We start from the raw sequence: 17315 nt of genomic DNA, 5'->3' as shown, positions 1-17315 counted from the left end.
TGACTATAAAGGTTCCTGGGAATGAAGTAACTTCCCATAACTTCCCTTATTCCCATGATTTTATTCCCATGAAAAGAGATGGGAATGTACATTCCCATGATATTATGCATAATTTTTTTTTTTTTAAATTGTAACTTCCAATTTTTCCAGGAATGTCAAGTTATTTGCCAAACACTTTTTTTAACAAATACCCAGGAATTAAATTTTCATATTTTCATTCCCAGTTATGTTATTCCTGGGAATTTACCTTAGGATTCCAATTATGGTACCATTGTAATCATTTATTCCCCATGAATGCAGCAAAGGAAGAAGAAATAGTAATAAGGAAATAATTAAGAGGAAAAAAATAACTAAACCATTTAAGCCCAAAATACTTCGTACTTAGTATGGGTTGACCATAAATCAAGCTGTTGACTTAGTTATATCCAGTTATACTTGGTACATAATACATGATTCTAAGACAACAATCATGAAATATTACAATTATTCAAGCTCGTACATAGTTGGTTATTTAGACATTTTCTAAGTTGAATGTGCAAGTCTCAAGGTCGTCAATTTAATTTCAAGACCTTAATATTTTTCCTTTCTTCTATGCATTTGAATTAGCAAGGTTACTTGAATGAGAATCATATAATTAATTAGGGAGGAGCTTCGAACATAATAGCCCAAATGATCATCATACACAACATTCAAATAGAACAAAACTTGAAATTAACAGTATTCCTACTTTATAAAGAAATGTATTTATCTTTTGACAAAATTTGAGTGAAACAACAAAAGAACTCCGTTCGCAATAGAGGAAAAGGAACACAGTACTGCGGTCATCACTAACTTGACTGGTTTCTACGTCTTCAAGAAAGGTACATTATCTATAAAAAGATCCCAAAATAAAAAGCATGAATGCCGATGATGCGGTGATTATCAACTCCTGCAAATACAATGAAAATCGTCGTATTGTCAGCTTATTAACCCAATACATTAAACAATGGGACAATATATAACTATGTCAAGATCGAACTTATCCTGATTCAAGACAAGACTAATTAGCCATGATTTTAAGTCAACCAACCAAGAACAATATACACTGGTAATAAATGTGGTGTACGATCTAATTTCCAAGAGTTAGCAACTGTGCCATCAAACTGGTAACATGACACTGGCCTTTGATTTGTAAATAACTAATTACATCAAATTAGTTTTCTAAAGGTATTCACCGATCACCGCATCATATTGATCCTTCAATTTTACATCGTCAACATCAAATTGATCCTTAAAATGACATTAACTCGGTTTTTGAAGGATAAAATTGATGTCACTATAATTATCATTACTAGTTTGATTTCACTAATATATGGAAGACTGATGCAATGTCGCATATATCTTAAGAGGACCAATAAGATTACTCTACGGTTGAGAAAATATATAACACCAATGAAATTTAATATTGCAAAGGACACATTGACAGGCAAATTGCAATATATAGAAAAGGTTTAAAATCCTGTAGTTAGTGCCTGTGCTTTTAAAATCAATCTTATGATACATCTCAAATTCATATATACACATTAAGAAACATTGGATTGGATAGAGTTTGTCAATCGCAGATTGCAAAAAATGGCAGTTGACAAGGATTCCACTACGCTACAGTGTTATAGCACTGCTATAGCCACTATCTGACAATTCATTACTAAATCGCGGAAATATGGCGGTTTGTTAAAATTATGCTATGCTATAGTCCCACTATAGCTGCTATTTGACTACATAGTTAACTAGCTATCCTAGTGCAAAAGTATGGCACATTTAAATGGCAACCAAACAGCTTTCCATGTGTTAAAAAAGTAATACTCATGTAACCAAGACACAGTTTTGAATTGTGAATCATGAACATAAATCTCAACTCTTCCCCGCATAGGACAACGAGGATTAAAATGGCGTTTTATAAGAAAACCCACATAAAGAATGCAAAAGAAAAATAAAAAAATCCAGAATTCCTAAGAAAAATACACTGCAGGACATGGATCATATTATTCACATGGTTTCTGAAAAATTGATTTAGCCAAGAAGGACTGAATTGATTTATACCTGACTGTTGTAAAGAAGAGATGGGATATAACCACTTGCAGACTCAACTATGTTCAAAGCGAAAGTGTAAGCCTGCAAAAAAATGTACCAGAAACTATTAATCTTTATCTGGAACATTAAATAATTTTGAAGAACAATAGTATGTATGATAAGAAAATAGAAAACTTCAGGCGTATTTGACTGCAATGAATACAGAGAGACAAACAAAATAACTGAATAGCATACTGAAAATATATTTTCAACTAAAAACTAAAAATGCATAATATAAATTCGTTTGTGCATCATTAATCTGATGATGTATATGTATGAAGTACAATCTCTCCCAAAAGCAATAACATGCCAAGTTTGGTCCTACAATCCCAGTGGAAGTCCAGCACAGTACAAAAGTCTAATTTCTGTAAATCAGCCGCCACAAATTTCTTCTTTAAAATTTGTCTTCAAATAATAGCTCCAACAAAGATTAAATGAAAATTATGCAAATGCATCTTTTCAGAATGTCATGATGAAAAATAATTTGGTTTCCACCCAGAGAAATGATATTTTGACAACCACTTTATGACAACTTTTGGACAACTTTCTCTCTCATACTCACATGATGTTGTTATCCTCTCTCTTCCTTTTTCTCTCTCCATTGTTTTTGACCAATAAGAAGTGAGAAAAACAAGGTTGTCAACAAAGCTGTCATTAAATGGATGTCAAAATATCATTACTCTTCCACTAAAGTAAAACGGGAAAGGAAGATGAAATGTCGAAGCGATCCATCTTTTTCTTTAAAAAGACAATCACACACACATACACACATTATATCAGCTTCCTTGTTAATTATTGTAGATTACAGAGGCCCATAAACTGGGATATCAGAGAAGTGATACTTGAATCACACCAAAAGATCAGATGAATCATCATACCAAGGATGAAACAGCTATACATCCAAAAACCAAGGCCAGCGACCGGAGCAGTCTCTTTCCCATACGCAGTCCTTCTCCTGGATCTTCACCATCTTCCTGTATCCAACATTATCATGATTCATGAACTATACAATTCTATTGATAATTCAACATGGTTAAAAATGGAAAATTCTAAGATTGTATTGAATAGGCCGTCATAGAATATGAAACTCACATTAATTGTGGAGCTTTTCGGAGATTCAAAGGATTTTAACTTCTCAAAAAGCCTATAAACGAAAGCAAAGGCTAAAAACTGCAAAGGTTTATATTCAGCACTTTGAGTTACCGCGATCCAAGCTGTCTGCAGAAAGACAATTCTGAGCATTAGTATATTCCAAAATAATTAAATAAAATCAACCGTTCATTTACTACTCACAAAAACAGCAGATATTGCCAAGTTGATGCGCACATCATTTTCACTTGATTTAGCAAACCTGAAATTGCATCGAAGTACAAATAATGTCAAAAAATCCAAGTGGCTGATAATAGAATGGCACTGCTTAGTGATATCGAGAAAAATTTTAACTAGAAGAAAATGTAGAACATGATGAAATTTGACAGTGGAAAGGAATGTCAGATATACATACACGCAGAAAAAAAAAAAGAAGAAGAGTTTTTCCTACCAAACTGTAGATGAAAATAAATCAATTTAAATACAAATTACTCATGGCATGTTTAATTCATAAGGGAGAGACACTGTGATCTTCTCTAAGCAGTAATAAAAGAGTAATTGGATCACATCAAGTATAAAAGACATCCTAATTAACACAATTCAACCATAAAGTTTGTGGACTTTTGGAGGGGGAAATAACATGGAGACAATTCACAAGCACACTGCAGAAACATAGAACAATATCCAGCAACAAAACTAACATGTCATGAACTATGACAAGCAATAACAAACCTTGGTCCCCAAGGTATAATTGGCTGTTTGTCAGCATACTTTATGTCCTTTGAAACCTGCATTCAATTTAGAAAATATATAAAGTTTTGAGAAGCAAATAAACAAAATGTTAGGGTGAAATATTGGGGGGATATAGGAAGAGCGCACACAATATAGCATAGATGATGTGGGGGAATTAATTTATTTAAGGCAAAAAAATGCTATGCAGCTAGACTGTGTGTATAACAATTCTATGACTGAGAATAATGATTAATCGTATTCTTGGAAGTTATTTCATTGTAATGAAAAGTGTTAAGGATTCAAGATCATAAGACATTAATTCCTCCCAAATTCTTCGTATACAAAATTGATAGGCAACTTATATTCATTTTGAGCTTGAAAAAAAAAATTAAGAGATGTTTGTAAAAATTATTGCTGCTTCATCAAAGGAAGTCCAATGAATGCATAACACATCAAATACATACAGAACTAAATTAACAAAGCTTCAATCTCCAAAACAAACTAAGAAGTATCTATGTGTCGTCATGTCTTCATGTTTTGTGTGCAATTTCAAATGGACAGGAAAAAGAAAGACTCTCCTACTTTACCTTAAATGATCCAAAAGTCACACCCTTTTTCCGATTACTCAACTGAGCCATCATAACTTTGTCATATGCCTTTTCGAGCTGGATCAACATTCACAATACACAAGATCCCATGTGTCAGTACATTAAATTTAAGAAAAACATATAACTATATGGATTACTAGCAACCTCATAAAAAACGAAATAATTAAAAGCATTATGGGACAAATTTGTAGAAAGTCACTTGGTTTGGAGTCACTTGGTTTGGTCTAGAGGGTATGCAATTCAAAAGTGTAAAGACTAGAGACCTTAAGGCTATGTTTGGGAAGGAATGAGACTAGAGACCTTAGAAGAAAAGAATAGAGACCTTAAGGTTATGTGTGGTAGTTGGTTTGGAGGGGGGAGGGAGCGGCATTTTTTCGTTTCAATGGTGAAAACTCACATACTAAGTGCTGAGAAGTGGATAATTGCAGGTTCGAACCTACGTCCCAGTATTTCAGTTCAATTGTCCCTCCAACTTTCTACCATGTGAGTTGTACTTAAGGGAAAAATTATTTTTCATTTATAAACTAAAGAAATTAAAATCGATTGAAAGGGTGAACGAAATACTATATGATCATCTTTCATGTCATTCCTTCAATATTTTTTTTAACATCTCACATATATATCAAGATATAGACTTAGCCCTCCAAACCCAAACATACCCTATTTATACTCATACTTTTCATTTCTGAACATGAGCACAATTATTCAATCTCTCCCATTAGAAAATTTAAAAACCAGCAGCAATGACGTCACAAATTGCATCTTAATAATACATGATAATATTCATCGATGCGAAAAATAATTTGTAATTCTACCCTTTTTCATTTTGTTTTTGTCTCTTCTCACATGATGATGATAAACCATCAATCTAGTCCCTGCTATTAAGATGTTAGAGACTAAATTGACAGATTTTCATATACTTAAGGGAGTAAGTTGACTATCAATATGGTTTAGGGATTAAATTGATAGTTTGTTTGTAAAATAAAAAATAACATTGGCAGTTACCAAAATCAAAAAATTTTTTGCCAGAAAAATAGAGAAGAGTTAATTAGTTAGTTAACATACTCTGGAAGCAGTTTGTTCATCACCCTTAATCTCAGCTTCCTTCTTTTTCTTAGTATATGCTGCTTTGATCGTGTCAAATTTCTCAATAGGGCTTACACCTAAAATCTATACAACAATAATAATAAGACAATGTAATATGATAGAATAATAAAGAATTGAATTAGATATGATAAGATAATGAATATTGAGTAGCTACCTCATAAGGATTGAAGTCACCGTTAGGATTAGTGCTTCCTGCAGCAGATGCAGAAGAAGAAGAAGAAGAAGCAGAGATGATTATTGGGTTATTCCATGATGTTTTCTTGGGAAACCTGAAAATTGAACCAAACCCAGTAAGAAAGCAGTGTTTTTTTAGAAGAAGAAGGAGTGAGTGAGTGTTACCTGAGAGAGGTTGAAAATTGGGAACGGAAATAGTTGGATGAATTAGTGTTGTTGTTGTTGTTGAATTTAGGGAAGTGAAGTATGTTTGAGATTGTCAAAGCCATTTTCAATTTCAATTCAAAGAGTTTAGGTTTAACTTCTTCTATCTATCTTCTTCACACAACACAACTGCAATTTCCCACTCCAACACTTCTTGTTCCTGAACATACATTTTTCTTTATTCATTTTCTTATATTATTATGTTTAATAAAATTAATTTAGACTTTAAAATCATACTTTACTCCCTCAAAAAAAAAAATCATACTTAACTTTTTTTTTTAACAAAAAATCATACTTAACTTATATATACTTATAAATTAATTTTATATCAAAATCTAATGTAACAATTTATATTTTTCAATAAATAAACATTCGATAAGAGTTCATGGTGTATCAGCATTGCCCTATAAACTGAGTACATTGTCGGTTTGTTCCCTTAAATTGTAAAGGTCTAGTATTTACACTTTTGAAATTTGTAAATAGATTTTTTCCTGAAAATGCTAAAATTAAATTACAGTAAACAATCGCACAAGGAGTACTAAAGAAGGGCAAAGGAAAAGTAACAGACTAACAGTTACAATAAATAGAAGGGAAAAAAGTCCTCAAAAAACCAAAATATTGATATTACATTGCTCCTCCCAAACACAAAATAGAATTGAACCACCACATGTGATAATCAAAATTGAAAATGACATGTTTCGCCTTCAACCATCAATGACTAATATTGTATTCAAAAGATAAAAATGACTAAGTTATCCATAAATATAGGCTCTTTCACTTATGTGTTTGAATTTTTATCGACCTTTCACACTTCGCTATCTATCTGCCCAAAAAAATAACTAAATTGACTGTAGCACCTTTCCAAACTCAAAAACCTAATTCTGTGGAAATTCATGAGTGGAGGTTAAATACTTAAAGGGTAGAGGTTAAATATTTAAAGGGCGAAAACATGCCAACAGTTGTTCGCGTGGCCTAATGGATAAGGCGCTCGCCTCCGGAGCGGGAGATTGTGGGTTCGAGTCCCATCGTGAACGTTTTTATCAACTTTAAATATATTAAATAATTAATTCATCAGCTTTGTTTTCTTAAATAATTCAGCTTTGTTTTCTCTTTTTATTTGATTAGTATTTTCATCAGCTTTGTTTTCTCTTTTTATTTGATTAGTATTTTCAACAATTATTTTTGGTGTCTGTTTTTTGCAATGACTTTTATCCCTCAATTTTACATTCTATGCTACATATATATCTTCTTCTTCTTCTTCTTTTTTGGATAATTATCTTCTTTTTTTTAAACTATGAAGTTTTCAAATATATTATACTTTTTAGTTAAAGTTTTCAAAATATTTTATATTACAAAACTTTTTTTTTAATAGCAAAATCTATCTATATATCTTTGAATTTGAAACTTGCTTCATTCTAATACTTGGATTGTGCCTATATGGCACATCTAGAAAAGCTTAAAAAAACTTCTCATTCATTATCATTCTATTGTGTCTTTTTATCTACATTAACCATTATAATCACCGTAAGCTTTTAGTTCAAAAGATAATGACTATAAGCTTTAATTTATTTCAAAAGAAGGAAGTTTAGGAGTTGTTTATCATGCAAATTAATGTTACAGTACAATTCTTTTTTTTTTTTTCTATCTTCTCATGGAAGCATTGTTGTAATGCAATTAATATAATATTAAAATATATCAGTTACATAATTTTTTTGACAATGTAAAAGCACAAGACTAAAAAAAAAAAAAAACTGCAAACAAGATGTCTATATAAAAGTTAAGCCAACATATTATCACTACAGCCACACCAAACATTGAGAATTTTCATCTAACAAGAGAATATAGCACTGAAGATGTCCTAAACCTCTTACCTACTATGGGGAACAAGTACATGTCTGCGTGTATATTTTAAGAAAATTCTGGTTAATCGATCTCATGGGATTGCTTTTACTTTTCTATATGTACGAGTATAATTGGAGGCCGTTGATCTTGGGGTTGTGGAAGTATAATTGGAGTATGTTGAATTGTCATTGCATCGACAATGGTCCAGTTAAAAGCATTTCACTTACCTTCATCTGTTGATACTATTTCATGCCAACTATTTCTCCTTTGTTTTATCAATTTCGTTTTTTTAGGTGAAAATCAATTTCGTTTTATGTTATGCAAAAATTTATATTTTCATTTCAATATATATCTTTCATTGATTATGAAAGGCTAAGTCATTTTTGTTTTGAAAGTTAAAACTTAAATCCTATTTTACTGTGAAAAAACCATAAGAGTACATGAGAGAAAACATCTCATTCAAATACTATGCGGGGAGGAAACCAAACATATATATGGAAAATGTAAAAATAAATAAATACTATGTGGGGTTGGCAAATTCATTATATCCTTTCTCTCAAAAAAAAAATTCATTATATCCAATTCGTTTTACATACAGGCACACACTCGTAGAATTATATGAGTACAATTCTTCAAAAAAAAAAAAAAAAAGAATTATATGAGTACAAAAAAACATTGGATCGAAATAATCTCTACAAAAATAACAAGTAATACTTAACAATACCATTTTTTAAAGAACTAAAGTAAATATATTTTATATTTCAAATATTTAATATACTTTTTACTTATTAAATAAAAAACATATTAGTATTTAGATTTCAAATCAAACTTGAGTGTCATTAAATTTAAAAAAGATTCATTTTTTAATCAATTGTGTAAATGTTGTTAATTTTTTATTTATTTCTAAAGTCGGATTTATATAGTCGTTATAACGTGACATTGGACGTTGTACAAGTTACCTTGAAAAATTCTTCCATTTCATAAATAAGTAATATTCAGAATTTTTAATAGTCTCTATGATAAAATCAAACAATGAACGCATTGTCGTAAAAAAATAATATTAAGCGTATTTTTATAAAACCCGTTGCTTTACATAAAAAATTATGTGTCAAGACAAGTGTCTACTATTTTTTCATAGAAAAATAATAATAAAGAGATTCAAGTATTCTGTTTCTGTTTTTACTGTTTTGTGACTGTAAATATTGTTCTGACTTTGTTGTTTCCATCCTGGTACACCTTGTGCTAGGGGGAGCTTTTGTTGTGGAAATATAATTCATTTTAGCCTCTTAAAAAAAAATTAAGATTAAGATAGAGAAAACCCGAGATATATACATAATAGTGTCTCTAAATAAAGATATAGAGAAAGGTGAATGATATGATATAAGTTACACATTTTTAGTGGCTTGCTTAGGAAAAATACTAAATGAAATTATACAATGAAATTTATTGCAAATAAAGGTTAAGCCAATTCCTTAAGAAAAAGGATTAAAAAAAAAAACTTAAACCATCAACTACAATCTCTATATTTATCTATATAAAAAGTACGCTAGAGTCACTCTTAAACTCGAGATATGTCGGTGTCACCTATAAAAAAAACCTTATCTATAAACTAAATTTGAGTCATTCTTAAGCTTACATTATATCTATGTAACACCTTTAAAAACTAATATTTTTTTTGAACGAGCTAAAATAGAATATATTAAAAACCCAAAGAGAAATTTCAAGCACAAGGTGTGCTAGAAAAAACTCAGCAGTACAACATACAAACAAAGGTGTCGTTTATAGGCGGAAACACCTAAGGACCAACATTCAACACCAAATAAAAAACAACCAACTAACTCCAATAACACCGCCTAAACTAAACCACATCGCAAAAACAACCTCTGAATAAACAAAAACCAAACATCGCTCGTCGCCCTCTATTCACCTCAAAACACCTAAAACACCAAACCTCTAGAAAAACATCCCTCCAAACCAAACAACAACTTTAAAAACTAATATTATTTTGTTTTCAAGAACTAATATCAAGCATCCTTGAAGAACCCACTGTGAAACACATTTACAAACTCACTGTGAAGAATATCCCATAATGAGGCCTAAATTGGATCAGACCATTCAACTACATTTCAATTGATTTATTTAAACAAATGAATGTCATATATTATCTATGTGAAGAATAAATTTTTATCCATATATCTCTTTTTATTCTATATTCACTTGACAAGGAAAAAAATTTAAAAATATTTTAAAAGTCCATTTTTCAAATCAAAGAAAAATTCAACATACCTACCAAATTTGTTTTTTTAGTAAACAAATTATTTAAAATATTTTCATCAAACCCGTGCAACGCACGGGTTATATACCTAGTATTTTTTTTGGTTACATGAGAAAAGAAAAGGAAGAAAAAAGAAAAGAAAAAAAAAAAAAAAAAAAAAAAAAGGGATTACATCCTTACAAAGGACACCCCAAGAGCATCAGCTAGCAAAGCTAATGACAAACTAGAAGGAGGCGTTTGGAGCATAATTAAAGGATCTACGTTATTAGCTCCCAACTTTGCTAGCACATCTGCACAAGCATTCCCTTCGCGAAGGGTGTGATGAAGCGATATTGACCAATCTTTTGTCATGAAATCTCTAATAATCTCTAGCTCATTCGAATAATGATGAAACTGAGATGTTCCCTCTTTGACAAGTTGAACCACATGCAAGGAATCTGAGAAACACATTACTTTCCTATATCCAGCCTGCCAACACATTCTAATGCCCACTAAAAGTGCTTGTATTTCTGCATGGAGAATATTAGATAAACCTACACTCCCATAGAAACCAAATTGAAATGTTCCATCATGGTTACGCACCAAGCCACCAAACCCTGCCTTCCCTGGATTAGTAAGAGCACTTCCATCGACATTGAGAATCATGGCATCCTCATCCCCTTTATTCCAACACACCTCACGAATTGCTCGAGTGGAGTGGGAGGTTGGATTTTCAAACGCCTGTTTGGAAACATGTAGCTGAGTAAAGATAGAGGTTATGATCTGGTACTTCACAGGAGTTGTTCCCTCAAAAATAAATTTGTTACGAGAGATCCAAATATTCCACATTATTAATGGAGCTAAAATACCCGCTTCATCCACTAAAGTCGCGAGGATCTTTGAAATATTTTCTAGACCAACCTTGTGACACATCGCTTGAACATCACTAAACCCACAATCAGCCCAAATTTCAACTGAGCGTGGACATAACATTAGACAATGAGAAATAGTTTCATCTTCACTGCAGAAAGGGCAAGTAGGAGTTAAAAGTACTCTCCGATGGCACAAGATACTTCTAGTGGGGAGAGACTTTTGGCATGTTTGCCATAAGAAAAATTGCACACTTGCTGAGAGATGTAATTTCCAAATCCACGACCAAGATTCTTGAGAAGCTTCATTATTATGTTGAGATAAGAGCCAAGTATAGCCACTTTTTGCGGTATATTGACCATTCAGACTAGCACTCCAAACCCAAGTATCTTCCAAGGAATCAACAAAACATGGAACTATATGTTGGATGGATGTAATAATATTAGGAGGCAACAAGGTATGTAAACTTGCAACATTACAAACCTCGCCATCCCACATGTCTCTGATCTTCAAACAAATATCACCTGGAGCAATATCCTGGACCACTTCACATAAAGGTTGCTTCAAAATCCAAGGTCGAAACCAAATATTTGTGTCCCCATCTCCTATTTTGAAGGTGAAACCGTCCTTCAAGAGAAGCAACGCTTTTAAAATTGCTTGCCAAGTTGGTGATCCATTAGTTGCTATATCCAAAAACAAAGCTCCTTCTTTCAAATATTTATCAGTCAACAAAGAAACCCATAATTTATTTTCTGACTGCAATAAGCTCCAAACAAGCTTACCAAGAAGTGCCACATTTTGAAAATGTGCGGTACGAATTCCTAGTCCACCCATTTTCCTAGGTTGAGCCATCTTCTTCCAGCTAACCATGTGCATACCCTTATCATTTGATCCTTTCCAAATAAAGTTCCTCGCTGTTCTATCCAATCTATCACAAACATATTGCGGGAACCACTGAATTTGCATGTTGTAAGAGGGAAGTGAAGTAATAACTGCATTAACCATGGTGACTCTACCTGGTTTGTTTAGAAGTTTTCCTTTCCAAGAAGCCAACTTAGTTGCCACTCTATCATAAGTTTCAAGAAAGTCATCATTCTTGGTTCGTCCATAACGAAGTTTGAATCCCAAGTATTTCTCTAATCTGTCTGTAAACTTGATTTCAGTAATGGACTCGAGAGACTCCTTAGTATATTATATATATAGAACAAGGGAAACCAAATTTGTTTTTTTAGTAAACAAATTATTTAAAATATTTTCATCAAACCCGTGCAACGCACGGGTTATATACCTAGTATATTATATATAGAACAAGGGAATAACCCAAAAGTATACAAGCAGCAAAGCAAAAGAAAACAAACTCCGGCACCAGCAGTGCAAGGGAAACAAGAACAAAGCAACAGAAAACATTGTGCGACAAAGAACTAGAAAAAAAACAACACCAAATATTACAAACTAAATGGATTAGAGCACTGACAATACATTTTTTAATACATAATTTTTAAAAATATATATATTTTATTGATTAAAATTTATGAGATAGAAGGTTGAGTCCACGCTAAAACCATGTTGTATCGAATCTATGGAGCGTATATAGGATAAGAAACTGAAGGCTTGGGAAGATTTTCAGCTACAAATTTGTCATTGTTTTTTAAATTAACGTGATGTGCATTGAACTCGCCCCAAGTATGATAACCCTTGTGATCCAGAGAAGGAGAAACGAGAATGAAAACTGAACTTTCATTTAGACCTATTTGAAAAACTCTATATTGATGTAGGCTTGGGACATATGAGAATGTGATCTCTTAAGATCTCAAGTTCGAATCATTTCGGTGCTGGCAATTTATTCGTTGAGTACGTCTATAAGGTGTTTCCTCTGTCTTCAATTGAATTTTCCGATAATAGACGGTAGGATTGATCCTCTCCAAATTAATCAGTCGTTAGATCGGATATCGAATTTTATAAAAAATAAAAATACTGAAGCTTTCTTTTGAGTGATGCCATGCGGGTCCATTTATCCTCTAGCTAGCTTAAGCCTTTGTTTTCTTTCCTTTGATTTTTCCATCGTCTGTTCTGTTATGTTTTGTTTCCCTTGGCATCATTTATACCCAAAAGAAACGTGACTATGAGAGAACTGTGAAGCCCGGATACGATATACGTTACGGATACGAGATATTGCACCGATACGCTGATACGGAAAAATTTCAAAAATCAAGATACGATACGGTTGGGACACGTTAATAAAAAAAAATTATATAATTTAATGTACAATATAATTATAACCATTTTTTTAATATGCACATATATTAACAAACAAAAGAAACTAGTCATAGGCTCGTAGCACATCAACATAAATATAAATAATATTGGCGATTAAGAGAGTGATGATTAGTCAATTACATACACAATATATCCCAAAAAGAGCATCATCAGTGTTATACTATATCCAAAAGGAACATTGTTAATGCTATACTATATCGATCCAAAAAAGAAGCACTATATCCAAAAAAGAACGCATCAGTACTCAAGAGTTAAGTTATTTTAGTTAACATTAATTGGGAAATATGGGGCAGGTATCGGTGATAATTATCGGATACTCTCCTGATACGTATCGGGAAGTATCTGATAATTATTTTTTAAAAAAATAAAATTTAATCTTCGGATACTCTCCTGATACGTATCGAGAAGTATCAGACAGGTATCGGTGCAGGATACGCAGGGGATACAATACGTCATCCATTTTGATGTATCGGGGCTTCATAGAAGGGCATAGATGATTCTAGAAAACATTTTTTTTTTAATATTTTTAACTACAAAACTACCATCTAATATCATATTTTCAAATATTTGTAACGAAAGACTCATCAAATATTTGTAACGAAAGACTCAAAATGAAGAGAAAAATTATTCACTTAATGATAAATTTTCTAAACATAAATTTACACGCATTATTCTCAAGAAAAAACAATTGCAACAATTATCCATATATCAAAAAGCACCTTTTTTTTTTTTTTGATAAAAAAGCACCTTAATATATCAATATTGTGTTTTTTTATGAGTTGATTTAATACTATACATTAATAAATTGACAGTGTCGACCCAATAATTTTTAATAGTAAATGAGGTCTAAAACAAAATTGAATACATGAGGTCTTTTTTGTTGGAACATAAAGTTATTTTCCTTGTAAAATCTAAAGGAAATTATTTTTTTGTTGATATTTGGTAGGCCTAAAACGAGAACTTTAGTGGTCTTACCTTTAAACTGATCCTATAAATCGACCAAAAAATGTCATCCTTAATAAATTGACCGAAAAATATACCGACTGATTCACCTTTATTTCTTATTATGCCAATTTGCACCACCAAAATGGATCTCAATTTTTGTACACAAACCTGAAATCAAGAATAATTAACTTATAAAAAGAGAAATATAAAATCTCCTAAATTTCCACTCCCTCATGATGGTTGACCTGATTTAATGAATACATCGTACCAAAATTCCATTTCTTCACTAATCTGACTAGAACCATGATTGCCCATATTTTCTCCTAAAGTATCACAAGAGATTGCATCGTAAAAACCTGACCCTACAGTGTTTGGGTCCTTGCTTGAGACTAAACCATAATTGGAAATAACTCTTTTTTCACCGACACTATAACCATCACTTGCTTGTGCCTCATCCAAAGTATAGGAATAAGAGGTATTGACATTGTACACTTCACTTTTTTGCACCTTTTTCTTCAAATGTGTATGCCAAAAGTTCTTCACTTCATTATCCGTTCGTCCTGGTAATCTTGCTGCAATTGCAGACCATCTGAGCATAAAGGATCACTAGTAAATTAATTTTCATCTTGTATTAATTTGAGGACTAAATTGATCAATCACATTTTATAGTATGCTACATGTTGATATATGATATTTAGTCCCAAAAAAAAGATGTAGAAGATATGATATCTTTTTGGAAAATTGTATGCTAGAACTTATTTATCTCTGTAACTAGTCAATAGACACAAGACAATAATCACTAAATACTTTGGTATAAAATACCATTTAGAAGCCAAAACTCATACTTTGATATGATATCTTTTGCATAATTATTCACATTGTGCTATTGTGATTAAAAAAAAATAATCACTTTGAAATTTCAACAATATCAAACTGCTACTATAATTTTGTCAAACTCACCGTTAATGCAAAAAATATATACAAAAGACAAGTACGGAATCGTAAAAGATAATATAGTCTATAACATACACTCACTTATTTCCGAGAACTTCATGTAGCTTTAGGATTGAATCTTCTTCTTCTTTGCTAAACTTTCCTCGTTTGATATCAGGTCTCAAGTAATTTATCCAACGAAGTCTACAACTCTTACCACACCTTAACAAACCTAAACAATCATATCATATAATCTATCATACATTAACAAACCCAGACAGCATGTCATATAATTTAAGGAATGTTAATTTGTGCTCACCGGCTTGTTTAGGAAGAGCACGCCAATTTCCATGACCATATGTTTGAATATGAGAAATCAATATTTGATCTTCTTCAGCACTCCATGGTCCTTTCCTCATTCCCATCCTTTCACAACAAGGGTTTTTTGCCATGGTTGCCACTACACAATGATGTGTTTCAACTTCTCTGTGTACACATTTGGTTGGTGGCTCAAGCTCTTTCCATGTAGTTTCTGCTTCTTTATTACTTACTATAGTGGTGAATATATATAGATCATGTGGTCCAATAAATAGTGCGGTTTTCATATAAAAAACAAAAATATTTTGAGACAGTGATACTATTTTATTTTTGTGGGGTTTTCAATTTTTTATAGGATTTAATACATATACATCATCAATGTAATTATTTTTGCACCGTCAAATTATGTCGATCAATCATAATCGTTAAATAATTAAAAATATTTCGACTTTAATCGTAACTATTTTTAAAGTCACACATATTATTGATTGTAATTTGTTAATAGAGTAAAAATCTTGACGATCACTCAATAATGTAAATTATTTTAGGTTGAAAGTGTATCAAAATTTAAAGGGTCATGTTAACTTGTGCCCTAAGGGCACATGTTAAGGAACCCAAAAAAAACAACTTTATATTGGAAATCATAGGTAGCGTTTGGCCCAGCTTATTTTGAACTTTTCTACTCCATAAAAAGAGAAGTTCAGCCAAACATATTTTTTGAGAAGTACTTAATATAAAAAGTTGTTTATTCTCTCAAAAAAATAAAATAAAAAGTTGCTTATTTTTCTTGTGTAAAATACATAGATAAAGTACTTTTGGTAAAAGCTATTGAAACTTACTTTTAAAAAATATCGGCAACTTTTTCTATTGTTTTCCCCTTCGAATCCCGTGAAGCACATTTTATGTTTCATTTTAATTTTTCGCTGTCTTGTTTCATGTCGTTCAATTGATTCTCTTTATGACATGTGCTCTTCAATGGCTATGTATTATTTTTTGTTTGTTTTGACGATATTTTTCTTTGTTGATTGCTTTAAATTTTTTACGTTATAAATTGGTTATCTCTTTTATTAACTGTAATAAAAAATTAGTTATAAAAATATTGTTCACAATTTGACATCGTAGTACTTTTTATCGACAATGGTATATTAGTAATTATACAATATTTTGTTGATGATATTACTAGCACTAGGACCATCTCAATCATTAGGCAAATAAAACTCTTGTTTTAACCCACTTGGGTTGACCTAATGGTATTGGTTTGAGACTTGGAAGTGTGCTCCTCCTCAAGATTCGATTCTCACTGGTGTCAATTTGGGTGAGCTAATTTAGCTTCTTAAAAAAAAATCTTTTTTTTTGAAGGAAAAAAAAATCTTTTTTTTTTGAAGGAAAAAAAAACTCTTGTTTAGGTCCTAAATATTTATTATTTTTAACTAGTATATATATATTGTCAAAAAAAATATGTATATATAATAATAATTATAAATATTATATATATATATATATATAATATTTTAAATTTTTTGTTTCATTTCCCCCTCAAATATTTTATTTATCATAATTTATCACGAAATATGAGCTTTCTTAAAATAAATTCATTTTATCAAAAAAATATTATCAAACACTTTAACATAAAAAAGTATTTGAAATAAAAAACAACATTTACCAAACAACTTTAACTTTAACTTTAAAGCTCGTAATTTTAACTTTAAGTTTAAAGTAGCTTCTATGCCTAAAATAAGCCGGGCCAAACGCTACCATAATATTTTACTCTCTCCGTTTCAAAATACATGTCCAATTTTTGCAATGTGCACTATTCACTTGACTTACTTTGACCATACTTTTTTACTAATCTA

General features: G+C 31.3%; 2 protein-coding genes and 1 non-coding gene across 3 annotated transcripts; 1 reads left to right on the top strand and 2 right to left on the bottom strand.

The window, feature by feature from the left end:
* Positions 1-611: 611 nt before the first annotated feature.
* Positions 612-6172, bottom strand: CJD1 (Chloroplast J-like domain 1). The gene is made up of 10 exons (XM_085730211.1): positions 5985-6172; positions 5800-5914; positions 5604-5708; positions 4518-4595; positions 3931-3986; positions 3403-3460; positions 3202-3327; positions 2988-3083; positions 2080-2151; positions 612-928 (listed from the first exon to the last, which is right to left on the bottom strand). The coding sequence occupies exons 1-10, from the start codon at positions 6086-6088 to the stop codon at positions 866-868; spliced, it is 873 nt and encodes a 290-aa protein (XP_085586337.1). The 5' UTR covers positions 6089-6172; the 3' UTR covers positions 612-865.
* Positions 6173-6984: 812 nt separating this feature from the next.
* TRNAR-CCG (transfer RNA arginine (anticodon CCG)) lies at positions 6985-7057 on the top strand. Its single transcript has one exon. It is a non-coding gene; the product is annotated as a tRNA-Arg (tRNA).
* A 7232-nt stretch (positions 7058-14289) lies between these two features.
* Positions 14290-15698, bottom strand: LOC146911559 (transcription factor MYB4-like). The gene is made up of 3 exons (XM_085730210.1): positions 15464-15698; positions 15247-15376; positions 14290-14800 (listed from the first exon to the last, which is right to left on the bottom strand). Exons 1-3 carry the CDS (start codon positions 15594-15596, stop codon positions 14443-14445), a joined length of 621 nt encoding a protein of 206 aa, XP_085586336.1. The 5' UTR covers positions 15597-15698; the 3' UTR covers positions 14290-14442.
* Positions 15699-17315: the final 1617 nt, after the last annotated feature.

This window comes from Medicago sativa, chromosome 7, assembly GCF_051527215.1.
Source record: "Medicago sativa cultivar Bolivia chromosome 7, Bolivia_mono, whole genome shotgun sequence".
Taxonomy (NCBI): domain Eukaryota; kingdom Viridiplantae; phylum Streptophyta; class Magnoliopsida; order Fabales; family Fabaceae; genus Medicago; species Medicago sativa.
This window is presented reverse-complemented; position numbering and strand designations above follow the sequence as displayed.